Source organism: Diabrotica virgifera, chromosome 8 (genome assembly GCF_917563875.1).
Source record: "Diabrotica virgifera virgifera chromosome 8, PGI_DIABVI_V3a".
Taxonomy (NCBI): domain Eukaryota; kingdom Metazoa; phylum Arthropoda; class Insecta; order Coleoptera; family Chrysomelidae; genus Diabrotica; species Diabrotica virgifera.
In genome coordinates, this window is record NC_065450.1 from 14,211,366 (window position 1) to 14,229,603 (window position 18,238).

The 18,238-nt window shown below is 32.1% G+C and overlaps 1 protein-coding gene across 5 annotated transcripts in view; it reads right to left on the reverse strand.

Moving 5' to 3' along the window:
* The window catches only part of LOC114334753 (ubiquilin-1-like), a 259,274-nt gene that overhangs the window by 103,195 nt on the left and 137,841 nt on the right, over window positions 1–18,238 (reverse strand). For 3 of the 5 annotated variants that reach the window (XM_050658828.1, XM_050658830.1, XM_050658829.1), the window contains one exon: window positions 3,114–3,214. In XM_050658828.1, coding sequence (XP_050514785.1) covers window positions 3,114–3,203 — 90 coding nt within the window. In that variant the 5' untranslated portion in view covers window positions 3,204–3,214. Of the gene's footprint in view, window positions 1–3,113; window positions 3,215–10,734; window positions 10,763–18,238 lie in introns of those variants that run through there. The other 2 variants (XM_050658825.1, XM_050658826.1) reach the window with 1 other exon arrangement.

Below are 18,238 nucleotides of genomic sequence, written 5' to 3' on the forward strand. Positions count from 1 at the left end.
TTTTAAACAAATTCAAAAATAATTTTTTCACTTCGAACAATTTTTTTTTTAGATCATTTGGGTTATTCTGAGCAAAAAAGATCTCTTGTGATTTTTCTCTAAAATTGATTGTTGTCTAATTATAAATATGGCCATTTTCGCATTTTTCAAATATTAAATCGCGTATAACTCGACAAAAATCAATTTTAGAGAAAAATCACAAGAGACCTTTTTTGCTCAGAATGTCCCAGATTATCAAAAAAAATTTGTTCGATGTGAAAAAATTATTTTTGTGAATTTGTTTAAAACAAAATATTTAAACAATTTTTCGACCACGGCACCGCCCGGCACCCTGTGGATATGTTATAAGGACCTCTTTTTGAGTAAGTTTGTGCAAAAAAATCGAATCGAAATAATTTCACTAACCGGGGCGACGATACATCCTGGACTATAGCGCTAATTGTTAATAATTAGAAATAACAGCTTTGTAATAAAATAATGCCAAAAATCTCTTCAGGGTCTTGAAGAAGGGGTTTGAAGCTTGATTTGGTTATTTTTTGAATTTCATAATAATCATTTTTAATCGAGTTATTAAGCCTTAAAAATGGCCATTTTCGCATTTTTCAAATTTTTAATCGCATATAACTCGACAAAAATCAATTTTAGAGAAAAATGACAAGGGACCTTTTTTTATAAAGAATGACCCAAATGATCTAAAAAAAAGTTGTTCGAAATGAAAAAATTATTTTTGTGAATTTGTTAAAAAAATTGTTTAAACAATTTTTCGACCACGGCACCGCCCGGCACCCTTTGAACATGTTATAAGAACCTCTTTTTGAGTAAGTTTGTGCAAAAAAATCGAATCGGAATAATTTCGCTAGCGGGGGCGACGATACTGTCCCGTCTATTTGAATTGGCCGTATACGCCCGGCACCCTTTGGACATGTTATAAGAACCTCTTTTTGAGTAAGTTTGTGCAAAAAAATCGAATCGGAATAATTTCGCTAGCGGGGGCGACGATACTGTCCCGTCTATTTGAATTGGCCGTATACTCCGTCGCAAAACGTTGGCATTGAATTTGCTGACGAAATGCACACATATTTATCTGATACTATCATATTTACACATTCTCACCATATACCGACTCCACACTAACGCCAAATCATTTCTTTATCTGTCCGCCACCTACTACTAGCCCTAAAGTGTTTGTAACCTAGATGACTGGCGAAAGTGTTATCTCCTGGAAAAAGGTTTCACCGAGTTCTTGGGAATTCCTGAAAACATTTCATTGGACATTTTTTGAACAGATTTCGACCGAAATTTGTGAACAGCGTTGTCCTGTGTCAAATACACTAAAATTGTATCCTTAGTTTTATGTATGGTATGGTGGACAGCGTGATCTTTTCAATGTCGAGCGCGTTCGCAAGTTGAGATTTTGTTTTGTTCTATTTTTCCATAGTGTGGAATTCCATTCAATTTTTTCTTCTATTGTTATTGTTATAGCATGTTATTGTTATCGACCACGGACATACCAGTGTCCAAGTTATCACTTTAGGCTTCAGGGTGATTTTATTTATTGCCTCCCACACGATTGGTGGTCAAAATATAATTAAGGTTGCTTAAAATAATGTCATGCTTGCAGCTACCTTAACCGATACACTGAACTGAAATATACGTCTATATGTTATAGTCAAAGCCCGAATTTCAGGCACTCCTAGGTTTGACTAGGCAATCCTCAGGTATGACTGACGGTCTTAGTCAAAGCCCGAAATAAATTACAGTTTCGGCCTTTGACTAGTCAAATCTAGGAGAGACTAAGTTGGTCAGGCAAAGGTCGAAATTTAATTTTATGAAATCGGGGTTTGACTAGTCAAACCCCGATCAGCTATTAAAATGTCGTAATTTGTTAGATTCGGTTTAATAGAACGTCATTTTTTAAATTGTAATGGTTATTATTTTTATATTGTCGTAATTAAAATAAAAATTAGTTTTTATTCTCGCATTTTGAGGCATTATGGCATTTAGAGTTGCAGAATACGTTAGACCTTTTTCACTTACATGGTTTTGAAGAGCACTTATTATTGCACTGGTATTTTATAAATCCTTGTCCACCAAATTTAGAATATTTTGTACTAATTTCTCTTAGAGACAGCTTAACGTCTGGAACATCTTCGAAATTGGAAAATTCTCTTTACATTCTCTTATTTAATTTCTTCAAAAAAGTGTGTTAATTGTTCCGTATTCCATACCAACTCTATATAAACCGTCAATAATAATTAGTGTTTTATCTTGTATCTTGTATGATACGAGCATGCGTTGTTCACATATAGAAAAGATTAAAATAAATAAAGAAATGCGATTGAAGGTCTTCGTGCTCAGGCTAATGCTATGAAACAATTAAGTGAAAAAAAAGTCCTCCAATTTCGATCGGAAAAACTGTAACAATACCTATCCCCAGCTTTGACAGAGCCGAAGAGGATGCTCGAAATATATTGAGAGTAGCATACAAGATAAAACAATTGACGGTTTATTCGGTACGAAATACGGAACAATAAACACACTTTTTTCAAGAAATCAAATAAGAGAATGCAAAAATAAATTTCCTAATTTCGAAGATGTTCCAGACGTTAAGCTGTCTCTGTCAGAGAAATCAGTACAAAAGATTCTAAATTTGGGGGACAAGGATTTATAAAATGCTACTGCAATAAGAAATGCTCTTTCAAATTACGTAAGTGTAAAAGGTCTAACGTATTCTGCAACTCTAAATGCCGTAATGCCTCAACATGTGAGAATAAACACTAATTTTTTTTTATTTTAATTACGACAATATAAAAATAATAAACATTAAAATTAAAAAATGACGTTTTATTAAACCTAATCTAACAAATTACGACATTTTAATAGCTGATCGGGGTTTGACTAGTCAAACCCCGATTTCATAAAATTAAATTTCGACCTTAGCCTGACCAACTTAGTCTCTCCTAGGTTTGACTAGTCAAAGGCCGAAACTGTAATTTATTTCGGGCTCTGACTAAGACCGTCAGTCAGAACTGAGGATTGCCTAGTCAAACATAGGAGTGCCTGAAATTCGGGCTTTGACTATAACATATATAAAATATTAAGTTGTCACTCACCATACTGGGAATAAGTAAACGAACTTCCTCATCGCCTCTACGTGATCTTTTTTGCGGGGACCCCATGTCACCGTCAGCTCCACGCTTCATGGCTAATCTGCCTGAAAAGAAAATATACGATATTATTTAGGTTATTAAACATTGTAAATCAAAATCTATTGTCTATTATGGTAATAACAATATTAAAAACCAGAACTGTATTACCAACGACATGAAGACTTTTTACAATTCTACAATAAGTTAGAATAAGTTTTGTATTTTAAGAACCGGAAAATGCTAAACAATGGATTTTTGTAGAACGGAACCGATATTGGACCAATAATCCACGTGTTCGAAATAAAATAAAGATATATCATACAAAGATAAAATAGATAAATTGAAGAGGAGAATTGAATATGGAATTATGTAAGTACAAAAAAAGTGGTACAGTAAGCGGTACCTACTGTAGTCTAGCGCAAAGTTCCATACTATTTTTTCTGTATTTTTAAATTTTAAATATTTTTTTTTAATTGTATAAAGTATTTTATTATTTATTTTTTTTTGCTATTAACCTAGGTCCTATGTAAATTTTAGCTTCAAAAATAATATTTACGAATTACATAAAACCCGTTAGTTAATATTCTTGTTATAGGTTCTACCCTTGTCGCGTAAATGGACCCTTTCAACTGTTTACAGCGCATCTTTCCTATGAACCTTATTTCGCGGCGGTACTTCCGTAACACCGTGTCGTGGCGCTATTTCCGTGACGATCGCCGAACATTTTACTATAAAAAAATAATACAACGCCAATATAGAAGCTTCGCTTCCAAAAAATTATTTTTCTGTTAAAATACGTTACATATTGTTTTATTTTCCTTACAAGGGATGAGTACCAAACGAGTACTCCGAGTATATTGCTCACCTATCTGGCGCATATGAGAAAATATGCCACTTATTTAAGTCTAGTCTTTAGCTGTGACGAAAAATTAGATGTTCAGTACAAAAGCAAAATTAATTAAAATATGCTGAGTTATTATTTTTAATTATACCTAATAAATATCAAGTTGGGAAGAGGAACAGAATATTTGTAGGATGCATGAGTTAATGATAATATTGTCGTTTGTTTAGGTTTATATGACTGCGGACATTAAATCCATTTGCAAAAACAACAATATTAGAACAGTATAAAAATCTTATACATATCTTTAGAAAAACTTTAAATATCACAAAAGTAAAAAATTACAGGAACATTTATGTTGAAACGCTTACAAATAATTACATATTATAAATATATTAATGGAAAATTCTGAAACAACTCTTTAGTTTATTGGGTAACCATGGTTAATAATTTTAGACGTTTCTTCATGAGCCATTAATTCATTTTTTAATTAATTACTAATGACACCACATTTAGACCAGAAGATAAATTCTTATTGACGTTTCGACTTTCAGAAAGAAAGTTGTGGTCAAAATAAAACATTAAATATGATTTATAGTATTTAACGGAATGTAATCACTGATCGGATTAGTGTTCTTGCGTCAATACCACTTGCACGCCAATAAATACAGAAAAAACGAAACTCTTAAAAAACAACAACCAACAAACTAAAATTAAAATAAATGGAAGACAAATAAATAAAAAATTAAAATTGTAAAAATGCCACAAGAAAATAGCTTCAGAACAAATAAAAAATAAAATAGGGAAATAGATATAGTCGGTTCGCTCAACAATTTTTTTTGTTTTTGGCCAATTTTGCCAAAATTGGCAAAATTACGAAGTATTTAGTAATTATTAACTATTTAGTAATTATTTTTTTGCCAATTTTACCAAATTGGCAAAATTACTTACTAAAATCACTAGCCAGTTGTGTCTTAGCGAATTGACTATAACTTTACCTATCTGGGATCAGTCATGGAAAAAAGGCGATTATAGAAAAAAAAATAGTAAAGGAACAACATGCATATAACTCCTTAAAAAAATCGGAACACACGCGATATATCAGAATTAACCAAAATAAAAATATTGTAACAGCTGTATTAACGACGTTCTACACCTTCGGCAAATAATTAAAGATTTGCATGAAATTTTAGTATGTTATAGTTTACTTAAAAAAACTCTTGATTTTTAAAAAATTGTTTTACCGTGCCGTTTAATTATTATTAAGGGTCAAAGTTAAGTTTTAACATGGGCTCTTATGGAAATTTTTAAAAAGTTAACAACTTTTGACCCAAATTTACGATTTTTAATTATTTGTGCTTAAATTAAAGGTTTTTTTGTAAGGAATAACATATTAAAAAATGAGGATTGTTTACCGTACCATTTATTTTTAATTTATTTATTATAATTAATTCCGTAATTTATTCCGTAATTTCCGTAATTTATTATAATTTATTTTTATAAAGTATTCAATACTGAAAAATATGATTTGAGTATTCTGCTATAAATGCATTTTACCAACTTTCGCTTGCATATACACACACCCAAACTTATATGGAATCACCATGTATTTCAAAGTAATATTTATTTCTTTTGAAAAAACTTGATATTGTTGCGAAGATTAACGGTTTTTATTGAAAATAAACAAATATACAAGACAATCGGATAGTAGAGCCCGGCACGGTATAGATTATTTGCTTGAGTTGCAAGTTTAACGAAAATAAATAAACTAATTTTTGCGTCAAAAAACGAAAATATGCCTCATGTGGGGTTATAGAACTTACAACGAGGAAAGATTATTGGTCTTGTGGAGAAAGTAATGTTCTCAGATGGACATAGCTGCAAAGCTAGGCGTAATACAGGGCGTTCTGTCCAAAACATATTAGTCCAGAGAAATAAGGTTTTTCTCGTGACACATCCCCCTCCAGGCCGAAACCAAATTTTTTGAGTAGTATGGACATCTATATTATTAACCTATATGTTTCCTGCAGCCGATTTTGATGATATACATAGTTATAAACAAATGAAGATCGAAAAACGGTAAATTATCGCTTTTTTCGTCTATTACCAAAAAGTTAAGCACTTTAAACAAATTTGAAAGTAAGAAACTCATAAATCGTATAAAAAACTTCAATATGGCATTCGCTGAATATGTCCAACCTTATTGGTTGCTTAGAAAATTGCAAAATAAATCATAAATATTGAGTTTTTATAAATATTCGTAACTTAGGTAAAAATTAACTTAGAATCTTCTTATTACGCGGAATGCCGAGACTTCTTGTACTTAAATTATATTTTAAATTTCAAAGCAATTGGTCAAATAGTTTAAAAGTTATTTAATTTACTTTTCCCAAATTCATTTTTTTTTGCAACACTATAAGTCAGAAAATTATGAGGTTACAATAATACTTCGGACAGTTTATGAAAGAAGAACATTTATACTACTACCTTAATTAAAAATAAATGACAAAAAATAATTTTAAACAGTGTAAAATTATTTTGCAAAAACATGTCCATTTTTTGCTTACTTATAAACAATTAGAATAACTTTTTAACGGTTACCCGTAGAAAAATTATTTTTTCATATTTAGAAAGACTGAATTTTTATACACATTTAGAAAGAAAAACAACTGTTCTAGGACATTTAGGGACAAAGTTAGCCCCCCCCCATTTTTTTAATTCACATGTTTTTGCAAAATTATTTTGCAATATCTATAATTATTTTTTGTCATTTTTTTTAAATTAAATTAATACTGTAAATTTTCTTCTTTCATAAACTATCCAAAATATTACTGTAACTTCATCATTTTCTGACTTACAGTGTTGCAAAAAAAAATTAATTTTGGATAAACAAATTAAGTAAATAACTTTTAAACTATTTGACCAATTGCTTTGAAATTTAGGGTGTAATTTAAGCACCATAAGTCTCAGCATTCCATGTAATAAGGTTCTAAGTTAATTTTTACATAAGTTATGAATATTTATAAAAACTCAAAATTTATGATTTATTTGGCAATTTTCTAAGTAACCAATAAGGATAGACATATTCAGCGAACGTCATATTGAAGTTTTTTATACGGTTTATGAGTTTATTACTCTCAAATTTGTTTAAAATGCCCAATTTTTTAGTAAGAGACGAAAAAAGCGAAAATTTACCGTTTTTTGATCTTCATTTGTTTATAACTACGTATATCATCAAAATCGGCTGCAGGAAACATATAGGTTATTATCATAGATGACCATGTTACTCGAAAAATTTGGTTTCAGCCTGGAGGGGGATGTGTCACCAACACGATATTTTTTTCCCTTATTTCTCTGAACTATATGCTAGGTAACAGGAACTAGGAAAGCTCAAAAATAAAGCAAGGAAATGTCGCCAAAAGTAATAACGGTTCTCCATGATCGTTTAATTGTCCAATCAGCTGGAAGACACCCAACCATTTCTCACCTGCAGCTCCAAAGGCAGCTTTTGGAAGCTACATGTGTATCTGTTTCAGTTGAAAGGATAAGAAGAAGAGTTCGTACCAAGAAGTATACAGCAGGTGACAGTTATAGGTTCTCCAGTTATCCAGGCAGCACAAGATTGATCGTCTAAATTGGTGTCTTCACCACCAAAACTGGAACATTGGGAATTGACAAAATGTGCTATTTTCAAAAACAGTCAGAATTTAATGTAATCAGATGGAAAATCAGATGACCTACGAAATCGTGTACTTAGAGGTCGAGGAAGACAAGCAAGAACGAAAACTGTCAGATCTGTTCACAAATATACAAGGGGAAGTGTAATGTTCTGGAGAGGAATTGTGATCCGTAAAAACACTCCTTTAATTTTCATACAATCAATTTTAACTGCTCACAGGTATGTTGATAACCTGTAGTCAGGCTCTGGAGAGGCACAACAGGAGAAAATTTAATTTTATTGCATGATAATGGACCTCTTCATACCATTAGAGTGACTACAGACATCATTGAAGCAGAAAGTATCCCTTGTTTGGAGTGGCCTGCTTGCTCACCCGAGCTTAATCCTATAGAGTATTTGTGGGATACGCTTAAAAGAAAAATTAGAGCTCGCCGGGATAATCCACAAAACACCGCACGGCTAGTACAAGCTGCTTTTAAAGGATGGAGCAACCTACCACAACAAAATGTTGATATTTGATTAGGAGCGTGCCCACGCAAACTGAAGCTTGCATAAGGACTAGAGGTGATAACACTGACTACCACAAAATACAAAAAAAAAATAAATTAAAACAAGTTAAACGTTATTCGTTTGACATTGAAATTTTGTATGCTATTGACTTTAAAACAACTACTTTTAATTTGTTTGTTAAATACGTTATTGTTTTATTTAATTGTTATGTATTTGTTATTAAATTGCTTTAAAATAAATATTGTTTGACTTCGTGTGTCGTTTTTTTAAATTCGTCCGAAATAATGAGAAATATCAGGTGATTCCATATAAGTTTGGGTGTGTGTAAGTTTCCCCCCTTTCCTCTGAGAGGCATACCCCGCAACGAAGGTGTAGAAGTGTAGAACGTCGTTAAGTGTATATTATTGTATAACGCCGTATCTTGGACACAGGAAGAAACAACTACCAAAAAATTACAAATCTTTATAATATAAATAAGTCGTTGAGAAAAATCCTAAAAATATACTGGCCGGATAAAATAACAAACGTAGAACTATGGAGAAAAACAAAACAAGAGAAAATGACAGTCACGATTAAAAGAAGGAAATGAATTGGACATACTCTATAACCAGACAGACACTCTAATGCCAACCAGACGGAAGAAGAAGACCCGATAATAGCTGGAGAAGAACTGTAACAAGAGATCATGAAAGAATTGGCTTGAGATCGAGAGATATGAAACAGAGAGCGAGAACTAGAGAGGAGTAGAAAATACTTATAGAGAAAATTCCAAAAGAATAAAACAAAAGAGGATGCCAGTCAGCCAAGAAACGCAAGAGAGGCCGATACTCCATAAGGTGGAAAGGCAATAGAGAGAGATAGAGAGAGATATTATATACATACATATGTATATTATTTTCACAATGTACTGAGGTTCGCATTTCCCTCTACACATTTTCGCGCGTGAGATTTTTAGGGCATTGTTATGAAACAGAATTTCAAATATATTGTCGTATTTTCAAACGTTGGAATTAAACTTTTGTTAATTGTTTCTAAAAGATAATAACGACAGACAGTTAAAGAGAAATGAGATTTTTCCGTACTTAGGTATTACCAACAACATTACAATTTTTGCTTTAAGCGATTCTTAAAACAACTGAAAAAATGTCTCCAAAGCCATTTTCTTTGTGACATTTTTCTGTCATTTACTATCTTTAATAGAAAACTACAATTTAAGTTGAAAATACGTTTTATTTTTACGTTTCAATTTCCACTTCGGAAATCGTTATTTCAGATATTTTAAATATAAATATACCAAAATACAGGGTGTAACAAAAATACAGGTCATAAATTAAACCACATATTCTGGGACCACAAATAGTTCGAATGAACCTAACTTACCTTAGTACAAATATGCACACAAAAGAAGTTACAGCCCTTTGAAGTTACAAAATGAAAATCGATTTTTTGAATATATCGAAAACCACTAGAGATTTTTTGTTGAAAATGGACATGTGGCATTCTTATGGAAAGAACATGTTAAAGAAAAATTATAGTGAAATTTGTGCACCCCATAAAAATTTTATGGGGGTTTTGTTCCCTTAAACCTCCCCAAACTTTTGTGTCCGTTCCAAATAAATTATTATTGTGGTGCCATTAGTTAAATTCAATATTTTTAAAACTTTTTTGCCTCTTAGTATTTTTTCGATAAGGCAGTTTTTATCGAGTTTCGTATCGAGTAAGCGGCTTCTTTTCTAATATGTTTACATAAAATTTTTATGAGGGTTTTGTTCCTTTAATCCCCCCAAATGTTTCTGTACGTTCCAATTAAACTATTACTGCGGTACCATTAGTTAAACACAGTGTTTTTAAAACTTTTTTGCCTCTTTGTATTTTGTTGATAAAGCATCTTTTATCGAGATGTGGCTTCTTTTTTAATATGGTTCAAAATATACTTAAAAATGTAAATCATAAATAAATTTTCATATTATTACCAAGTCTCCATAATCGTACTTTACCATATACAAATATGTGGTGGATTTGACAAATATTCAAATATCTCGATAAAAACTGACTTTTGGAAAAAGTACTAAGAGACAAAAAAGTTTTTAAAAACTTGTGTTTAACTAATGGCGCTACAATAATAATTTAATTGGAACGTACACAAAAGTTTGGGGGGGTTTAAAGGAACCAACCCCCCATAAAATTTTTATGGGGTGTCCAAATTTCATTATCATTTTTTCTTAAAATACTACTGCCATAAGAATACCACATGTCCATTGCCAATAAAAAATCTCTAATAGTTTTCGATATATTGGAAAAAATCGATTTTCATTTTGTAACTTCAAAGGGCTGTAACTTTTTTTACGTGCACATTTGTACTAAGGTAAGTTAGGTTCAATCGAACTATTTTTGGTCCCAGAATATGCGATTAAATTTATGACCTGTATTTTTGTTACACCCTGTATACTAAAATATACCACTTTAAGCAATATGAAAGATACGATAAATATATGCATATTATGATTTGATCTGCTATTGTAATATAATAGTACATAGAAAAATACATCCATTACCTTTAAAAAGCATTTTTTTACATAAATCAAAATCAATAAAAACCACGAAAACAAACAACTTGTCACAAAAATCACTTGTCTAAAGAAACGAAAACTTTTATACTTTGTTTTCACAAGAACCACTTTAAATCGACGACTTATTCTATTTGTTTCGATTGCTTGTAAACGAATGAGAATGAGGCAAAAACATTAGCGTGTGATGCGAATCTGTGGGGGCTCCCCACAAGAACGCACACCTCTCTATTATTCATCAAGAAATAGTTTTAAAATTGCAGAAATGGAGGTATTTGTGAGTAAATTATTCAAGAGATATATTATTATGTATTAACTACATCCCAGAATGATTTAGCATTGCGATTGTTTACAAATACTGTAAATACATGATTCATGGAACAGATAAAAACTGCACTATTTTTATTTTTTTGCGTATTTTCATTATTAATCCTCTTGTGAATATTGGTCTATTAGATCTTTAGTTACTATTCAGTTATTGGAGAACAATGAGTATGTACTCAGAACTACATCCATAATTCTCTAGAACCAGTTGCGATGTCATATCTTCGGCTGCTAGACAACCCAACCCTTGAAAATGTATGTGTGTCGTCTGAGACTCACTTCACTTCAAGTTACTTGGGTCTTAATTCCTCAAAAAGATTTGGTTAATTAACTTAGTTGAAAACGGACTCTGAAACATGAGGAACCTATTATTTCAATCCTTAAAAATTTCTTGTACAGCACATACATCAAGTGGCGAATTTCGATAAAGTAGACAGATTTGTTTAATTGGTTTCCCTGATAACCAACAATGGCAATTGCTCCACAGAAATCAGAGGTAGACTATCAATGGCCTGAACCACAGCAGCTAAATTAATTAAAATGGAGAACCCGAATAATTACTCACCTGAGGGACAGCAGACGTTCGGATTCAATAAGCGTCTATTTGTAGACAATGAAGTCGACTTTTCTAAGTAGGAAGACATTTACTCAACACACACATTACTCCTATATATCAGGGAATACTAAGCTCAGCTTGGCCAATGCCCTTATTTTCCCCTTGTTATATACGCAGCTGAAACATGGGCTTTCAAAAAAATCGATAGAAATAAGATCGAAGTCTTCGAAATGTTCTGCGCATTTGGTCTTAACACAATATCAATATGTCAATTCTAGAGTAGCTTCATATAAAAGTCACAATTAAAAATAGTAAACAGAGCAAACCTAGATTACTTCTTCCGCATTATGTCAAATCTGAAAGATTGTTATCTTTATTGTCCATATTTATATAGCATCGCGAATATTGAAAAGTTTTGAATATGTAGCTCATTAAGAATTTATCTATATTGAGTAACTATGAGGGTTCTACGGTGGGACTTTTAAGAAAGTAAATAATTGCTCGTTGATTATGTGAAGAATATGATACGATATCTATGACGGAGGAACTATGTTAGAACGGTATACCATTCGGTTGACTGTTGGTGTCCATTCATCTCTTCTTTGCAGTTGTTGTTTTGCTTCTAATTTGACTAATTAGTTTTTGATTTGATATAACTATCGCGATGAATATCTTCCTTATGAAACTACATTTCCTTCAATTGTCAATCACCCTTTACCTTTTTTCTTTTCTTCTTCTACAAAAATGTAGTCAAAGTATGTTAATGTAATCAATGGACCGCAGTAGATCTGTCAAAATGTTAATGACTATGATTACGATAACTTTTGTTGTTAAGCTTGATAACAATATTTCAAAAAGCCACAATAAATCTCAATATTTCAAAAAGCTACAATAAGATAGCAATAAGAGAAAAATTAGTGATACAATCACGTTTTTATAAATATACACACTATTCTTATTGAAAACTTATTAAAAATGACATAAACAATTGGTACATACAGCATCAAGAAAATATTTCAAGGAGACTGACATCACGTATGATCTTTAAATGTATGTTAAGTTCCACGTAACAACAATTATTGATAGCACCCCATTCTCAATGCCACTTTTTAATGAATTCAATTAATGCACGGATTGTTAGATCATCAAGAAAGTATTGAACTCATTGAGAGGACCTTCAACTGTAAAAACGTTAATAGCCAGAAGGAATTTTTGATTTTTTGCTTCTTTCGGTTATGAAATTTTTATTCTAAGACACTGAAGATGTTCATTAAATTTAGCCTCGTAATGTTTATGTCCCAATTAAGGCATTTACTATCACTTCGATTGTTTCGCTGTGATTTTTACTAGTGAGTTGAATCAAATCGGTGAATAAAAATTATTATATCAAGAAAAAATTAATGGACAGTTTTTTATTTTTTTATAGAGCAACAAAAAATACGCCCAACATTAAAACAAGAGAACTAAAAATCCAAAAAGGAGAAATCGTATGTGAAGATAAATAGATCAGCAGAATATGGAAAGAATATTACGAAAAAATGCTATTCACGACTAGCGTTACCAGGTGTCCCGATTTGCGCGGGACGTCCCGATTTTCAGGGGTCTGGGGACGCGTACCGATTTGTACCTGATCGGGACACTAAATGTCCCGATTTTCACCCACTTAAACCAATTTCAGGAGGACTTGCAGTGAATTTTATAACTATGTTATAAAAACAAGGCACTCCTAAAAGCGGCAAAATCGAATGAAAAAATATAATTTTAATAAAAAATAAATAATTTACTTAATCTACGATTTTCTTTTGGAATTTCGTCTGATTATTACTATTATGTAGGATTAAATACAGATTATAGAAACACCTTACAGTCCAGTAAATGAACGGGAAATACGGCGATACCGTGTAATTTTCAGGATCAACTCCGAATTGCATGAAAAATTTGGACGGCTTGTGCCGTTGATTGCTTTTACTCGGGGGATGACAGTCACCCCTAACCAGGGTTGAAAAACCGCGCGTTTAAAATAAGTCCGGAGATGGATAAATTGACCAATTCTAAGCAATTTTAGTTCTACAGAATCTTAACTTAATTAATACTTTAAGAGTTATTTACGATTGAAAATGTTTATTTTTCGACAAAAAAACCACGTTTTCAGGCGATTTTCACAAATAACTCAAAAAGTAAGTATTTGATCGAAAAAAATATTCTTAGCAAAAATGTAGCATAATACAAAAAAATGAAAAAAATTGTGAAGTTGTAAAGTCTATAGACCCAGCAAAAACAAAGTTGTAGCTCATGAAAAATACTCTTATTCGTGAAATTCCCAAGAAAATAAGTATTTTTCGGGAAAAAAAAATTAAAACTTTCTTAATAAAGCTTTATTTTTATGTTTTAAAAAAGTTTCTAGCATCAAAACTAAGCGAGTTTTTTTTTTGGTAAAAAAATCGTGAAAGTCTCCCCCTGCTAAGCACCCCAAATAAAATTAATCGTTACCGCTTTACAAACAATTTACTTTACTTATGTACTTTTTACATGATCGAAAGGGCCTGAACGAGTCACTAATCACGAGTGTATGCAAATCTATCATATTTATAAAAGCAAAACCTACCTACTTTTTACTCCTTGAGATTTTTAGTATCCCTAATACTTTTTAAGTTATTTTGAAAAAATGGCATTTTCCAATATTTTTTCGGAATTTTTTTACTATAAAACCATTTTTTTTTTCAAAACTAAGCACTCCCAACCGATAAACCTTACAGATCGTATAAATAATACACATATAAAGTAAATGGTAAAGCCGCAACGATTAATTTTATTTACGGTGCTAAATAGGGGGAGATTTTCACGATTTTTTTTATCAAAAAGGGGGCCAATTTTATTCTGAGCGTAATTCGCTTAGTTTTAATGCTAGAGACTTACTGCTTAATTTTTTGGTTATTTCAAGTTGAAAAATTCGATTTGGAATTTGACGAATAAGAACGTATTTTTGATGAGCTACAACTTTGCTTTTACTGGTTTTATAGACTTTCTGAACATACATTTCTTTTTGCTATTTTAAAAGCTACATTTTTGCTAAGAATATTTTTTTCGATAAAATTACTCGAAAAGTATTGACATAGTTTAAAAATTATATAGAACAAAAGTTTTTTAGTGTTAGTCAGTTAATCCATTTTGAGACTTACTTTAAACGCGCGTTTTTTACCCCCGAGAAGGGGTAACTGTCATCCCCCAAGTAAAAGCAACCAACGGTACAAGTTCAACTTTGAAGTAAACAGTAAGTAGAACCTAAAACCACATTTTCATTCAATTCGGAGTTGACTCTGAAAATTACACTCCAAAACTATTGTTGTTTATTTGTCCCGATCTATAACCCTAAGTCCCGATATGTTTTTGCTTATGTATCGATTAAAAACAAATCGGACCTGGCAACACTATTCACGACGGAGGAAACAAACTGCGATGAAGAATAAGGCCAGTATCATGTACAATGTACAGTGTACAGGATAACAAAAAGTAGAAATTTCCACAAAAGAAGTACACAAAGAAATTAAAAACCTCGGAAACGGAAAAACAGCAGGAAAAGATCAAATAGCAGTGGGACTAATAAAATACGGAAGAAGAGAATTGCAAAAAGAGATAAAAAAGCTAATACAACAAATTTAATATAGAGTCACGACAGCAGCAAAGAACAACAAGCTATAAATGACATAAAGGAGGAATAATCCACTTCACCCAAAAATAGGATTGTGAACGCATGGCGTTAGCTATAATAATTACTGGGGATTATAATGTTTAATAAATGAATGCTTTTTTTTAAGATGAAAAATCTATCTATGATTATATTTAAATGGTGACAAATGTACAAAACGCCTAGAGGTAGTTCAGATATGGTTATACCGGAAAATATTAAAAGAAAATCAAAATAACCCACACACTTTTTTAAATCTGCAGATAAGATATTCAATACCTGAAAAAATCTACCCATCATTTATGAGGAAATAAAAACTAGATTACGCAGAGGTGTAATTTACAAGTACATACTTCGAAGGACAAGTTTCTAAGCACCGGTTGTAAGAAATAACCAACCTACATAGTAATGAATATTAATTGTGACATCAACGATTGTTCGTAAAACCAACTTCAAGATCAGTGCATGAATACACTGATAATTGTTATAATTTAATTCGTCATTGGTATTATACATGTTATCAAAAACACACCTGCTGATGAGTCAAAAACACAATGGGAATATTGTTTTCCATGACGGACCAGAACCGACAAAATCGCATTTTTTCGCAATGTCAGAGACGAAAATGTCATTGAACCTCTATAAAACCATACGTACAAGCTGAATTTTACCGAGAATACTAATTTTGGGACCTCAAAAGATGCAAAAAAAGTTTCCCACTCATACCCCCCGGGCTTCCCGTAACAGCCCCCCCCCCCCGAAACGGGGGGAACGAATGGAAAATATCGATTTACCAAGGATCTGCACGCCTTAGAAATAAATGTTTTTAACAAAAAGTGTAGCTGAGATAATTTTGAACAAAAATGTTTATTAGCACTTTTTTCGTAGACTGAACCGTTCTCTCAGAAAGAACGCTTGAAGCAACCTACTATTTTGAATGTCAGTTGGGAGCGAAATCATTTTTTTTCAACTCAACGGTAAATATTTAATATCTTTTGATAATAGTGTCCTATCGACAAAAATCAAAATGCGTTTTAAAAGTAAAGAGTACAGCTTTCGTATACAATTTTTTAATTTTGCGCATATAAGAATCCGTTTCTATAAAGCTGTTGAATTAATAAGCGTCATGTGATTTTTGCCATTTTTTATAATTCTCATGACATCAATAAAATGTAGATATCACTTCCATTGAGCGGCCACTATGGAATTTTAGGTCTGGATCCCGCGTATGAAAAAAAAGTTGATTAATAGCAAGCTGAAAATTTGTTAATAGCGAAGGGTGTCTAGTCGGACAAACTTTGATATATGGGAACACTGGAACAGGGAAGTTTTAATTGTGGAACAATTTGGACCGGTCAGACCACGAAAACGGCACATGTATTTTGTCCGACAGAACAGACTTAAACTCTCCGAACAGAGACTAAACTCTAATGCAAAAATCAGACTGCTATTTATCACCAAATGGGCGTTTTAATGAGTGGAACATGTAGAATATATCAAATGACAGGAATTATGACAGGTGATAAATAGCAGTCTGATTTTTGCATGAGAGTTTAATCTCTGTTCGGAGAGTTTTAGTCTGATCTGTCGGACAAAATAAATGTGCCGTTTTCGTGGTCTGACCGTTCCAAATTTTTAACCTGTTCCACAATTAAAACTGCCCCTGTTACAGTGTTCCCATATATAAAAGTTTATCCGACTAGACACCCCTAAGCCATTAACAAATTTTCAGCTTGCTATTAATCAACTTTTTTTTCATATGCGGGATCCAGACCTATTTCTATTAATAGAGAGTAATCTCGATTTTGAATTTTCGGTTTTGGCCACAAATATGATTCATTTAGAAACGCTGAATTTAAACTTTCATTTTGCGCAAGTACGTATTTCGAAACTACACAACTTCTGTTACAAATTCCACCCAATGCCGTCTTCGTGAAAGCATTTTACGTGACGTGACATCGTTTGTAATGTGAAAGTTTAAATACAGCGTTTTTAGGCATGTTTCAAATGCCTCATATTCGGGCATATAAAATGCCCAAAACTCAAAATCGAAATTTCGTGTTATAGGATTTGAAGATTAGGCTCTGGAAAGTCCATAGTGACCAGTCAATGGAAGTGATAAGCTTTATTGATCTTACGATAATCGTAAAAAATGGCAACAATCGCGCAACGTTTATTTAACGTCAAATCATTTGCGTTCAAAAATACAAAAGCTGTACACTTCACCTTGCTAAAACGCAGTTTGATTTTTGCCGATAAGAAAGACAGAGTCTGATCAAAAGATATTTAATTTTTACTGTTGAGTTCTGTTCATTCTACACAACGTGCTAATAAACATTTTTGTTCAAAATTATCTCGGCTATTAGGTCTGGATCCCGTGTACCAAAAAAAGTTTATTGATAGCTAGCTGAAAATTTGTTAATAGTTTAACGGGGTTTAGTCGGACAAACTTTGATGTATGGGAACACTGGAACAGGGGAAATTTTAATTGTGGAACGTGAATTTAACTGCGGAACTTGTCATCCTGATAAGTTTATCATTGTGAAAACTAGCAGGTTGTTTTTAAGTTTACTCAATAGCAAACTTTATAATATATGAAAAAATGTTTGTCCGACAAATATGTTGGACATTTTAACAAGTCCGACACGTAGAACGTTTCAAGTGACAGGAATTGTTGGTGATAAATAGCAGTCTGGTTTTTGCATGAGAGTTTAATGAAAGGGTAACAAATCAATTGGAAGTTCTGTCCGGCACAATACATGGGACATTTTCGTAGTCTGACGTTCGAAACCGGTAACCTGTTCCACAATTAAAACTTCCCCCTGTCCTAGTATTTCCGTACATCAAAGTTTATCCGACTAGACACCGTTAAGCTATTAAGAAATTTTCAGCTTGCTATTAATAAACTTTTTTGTTGGTACGCGGGA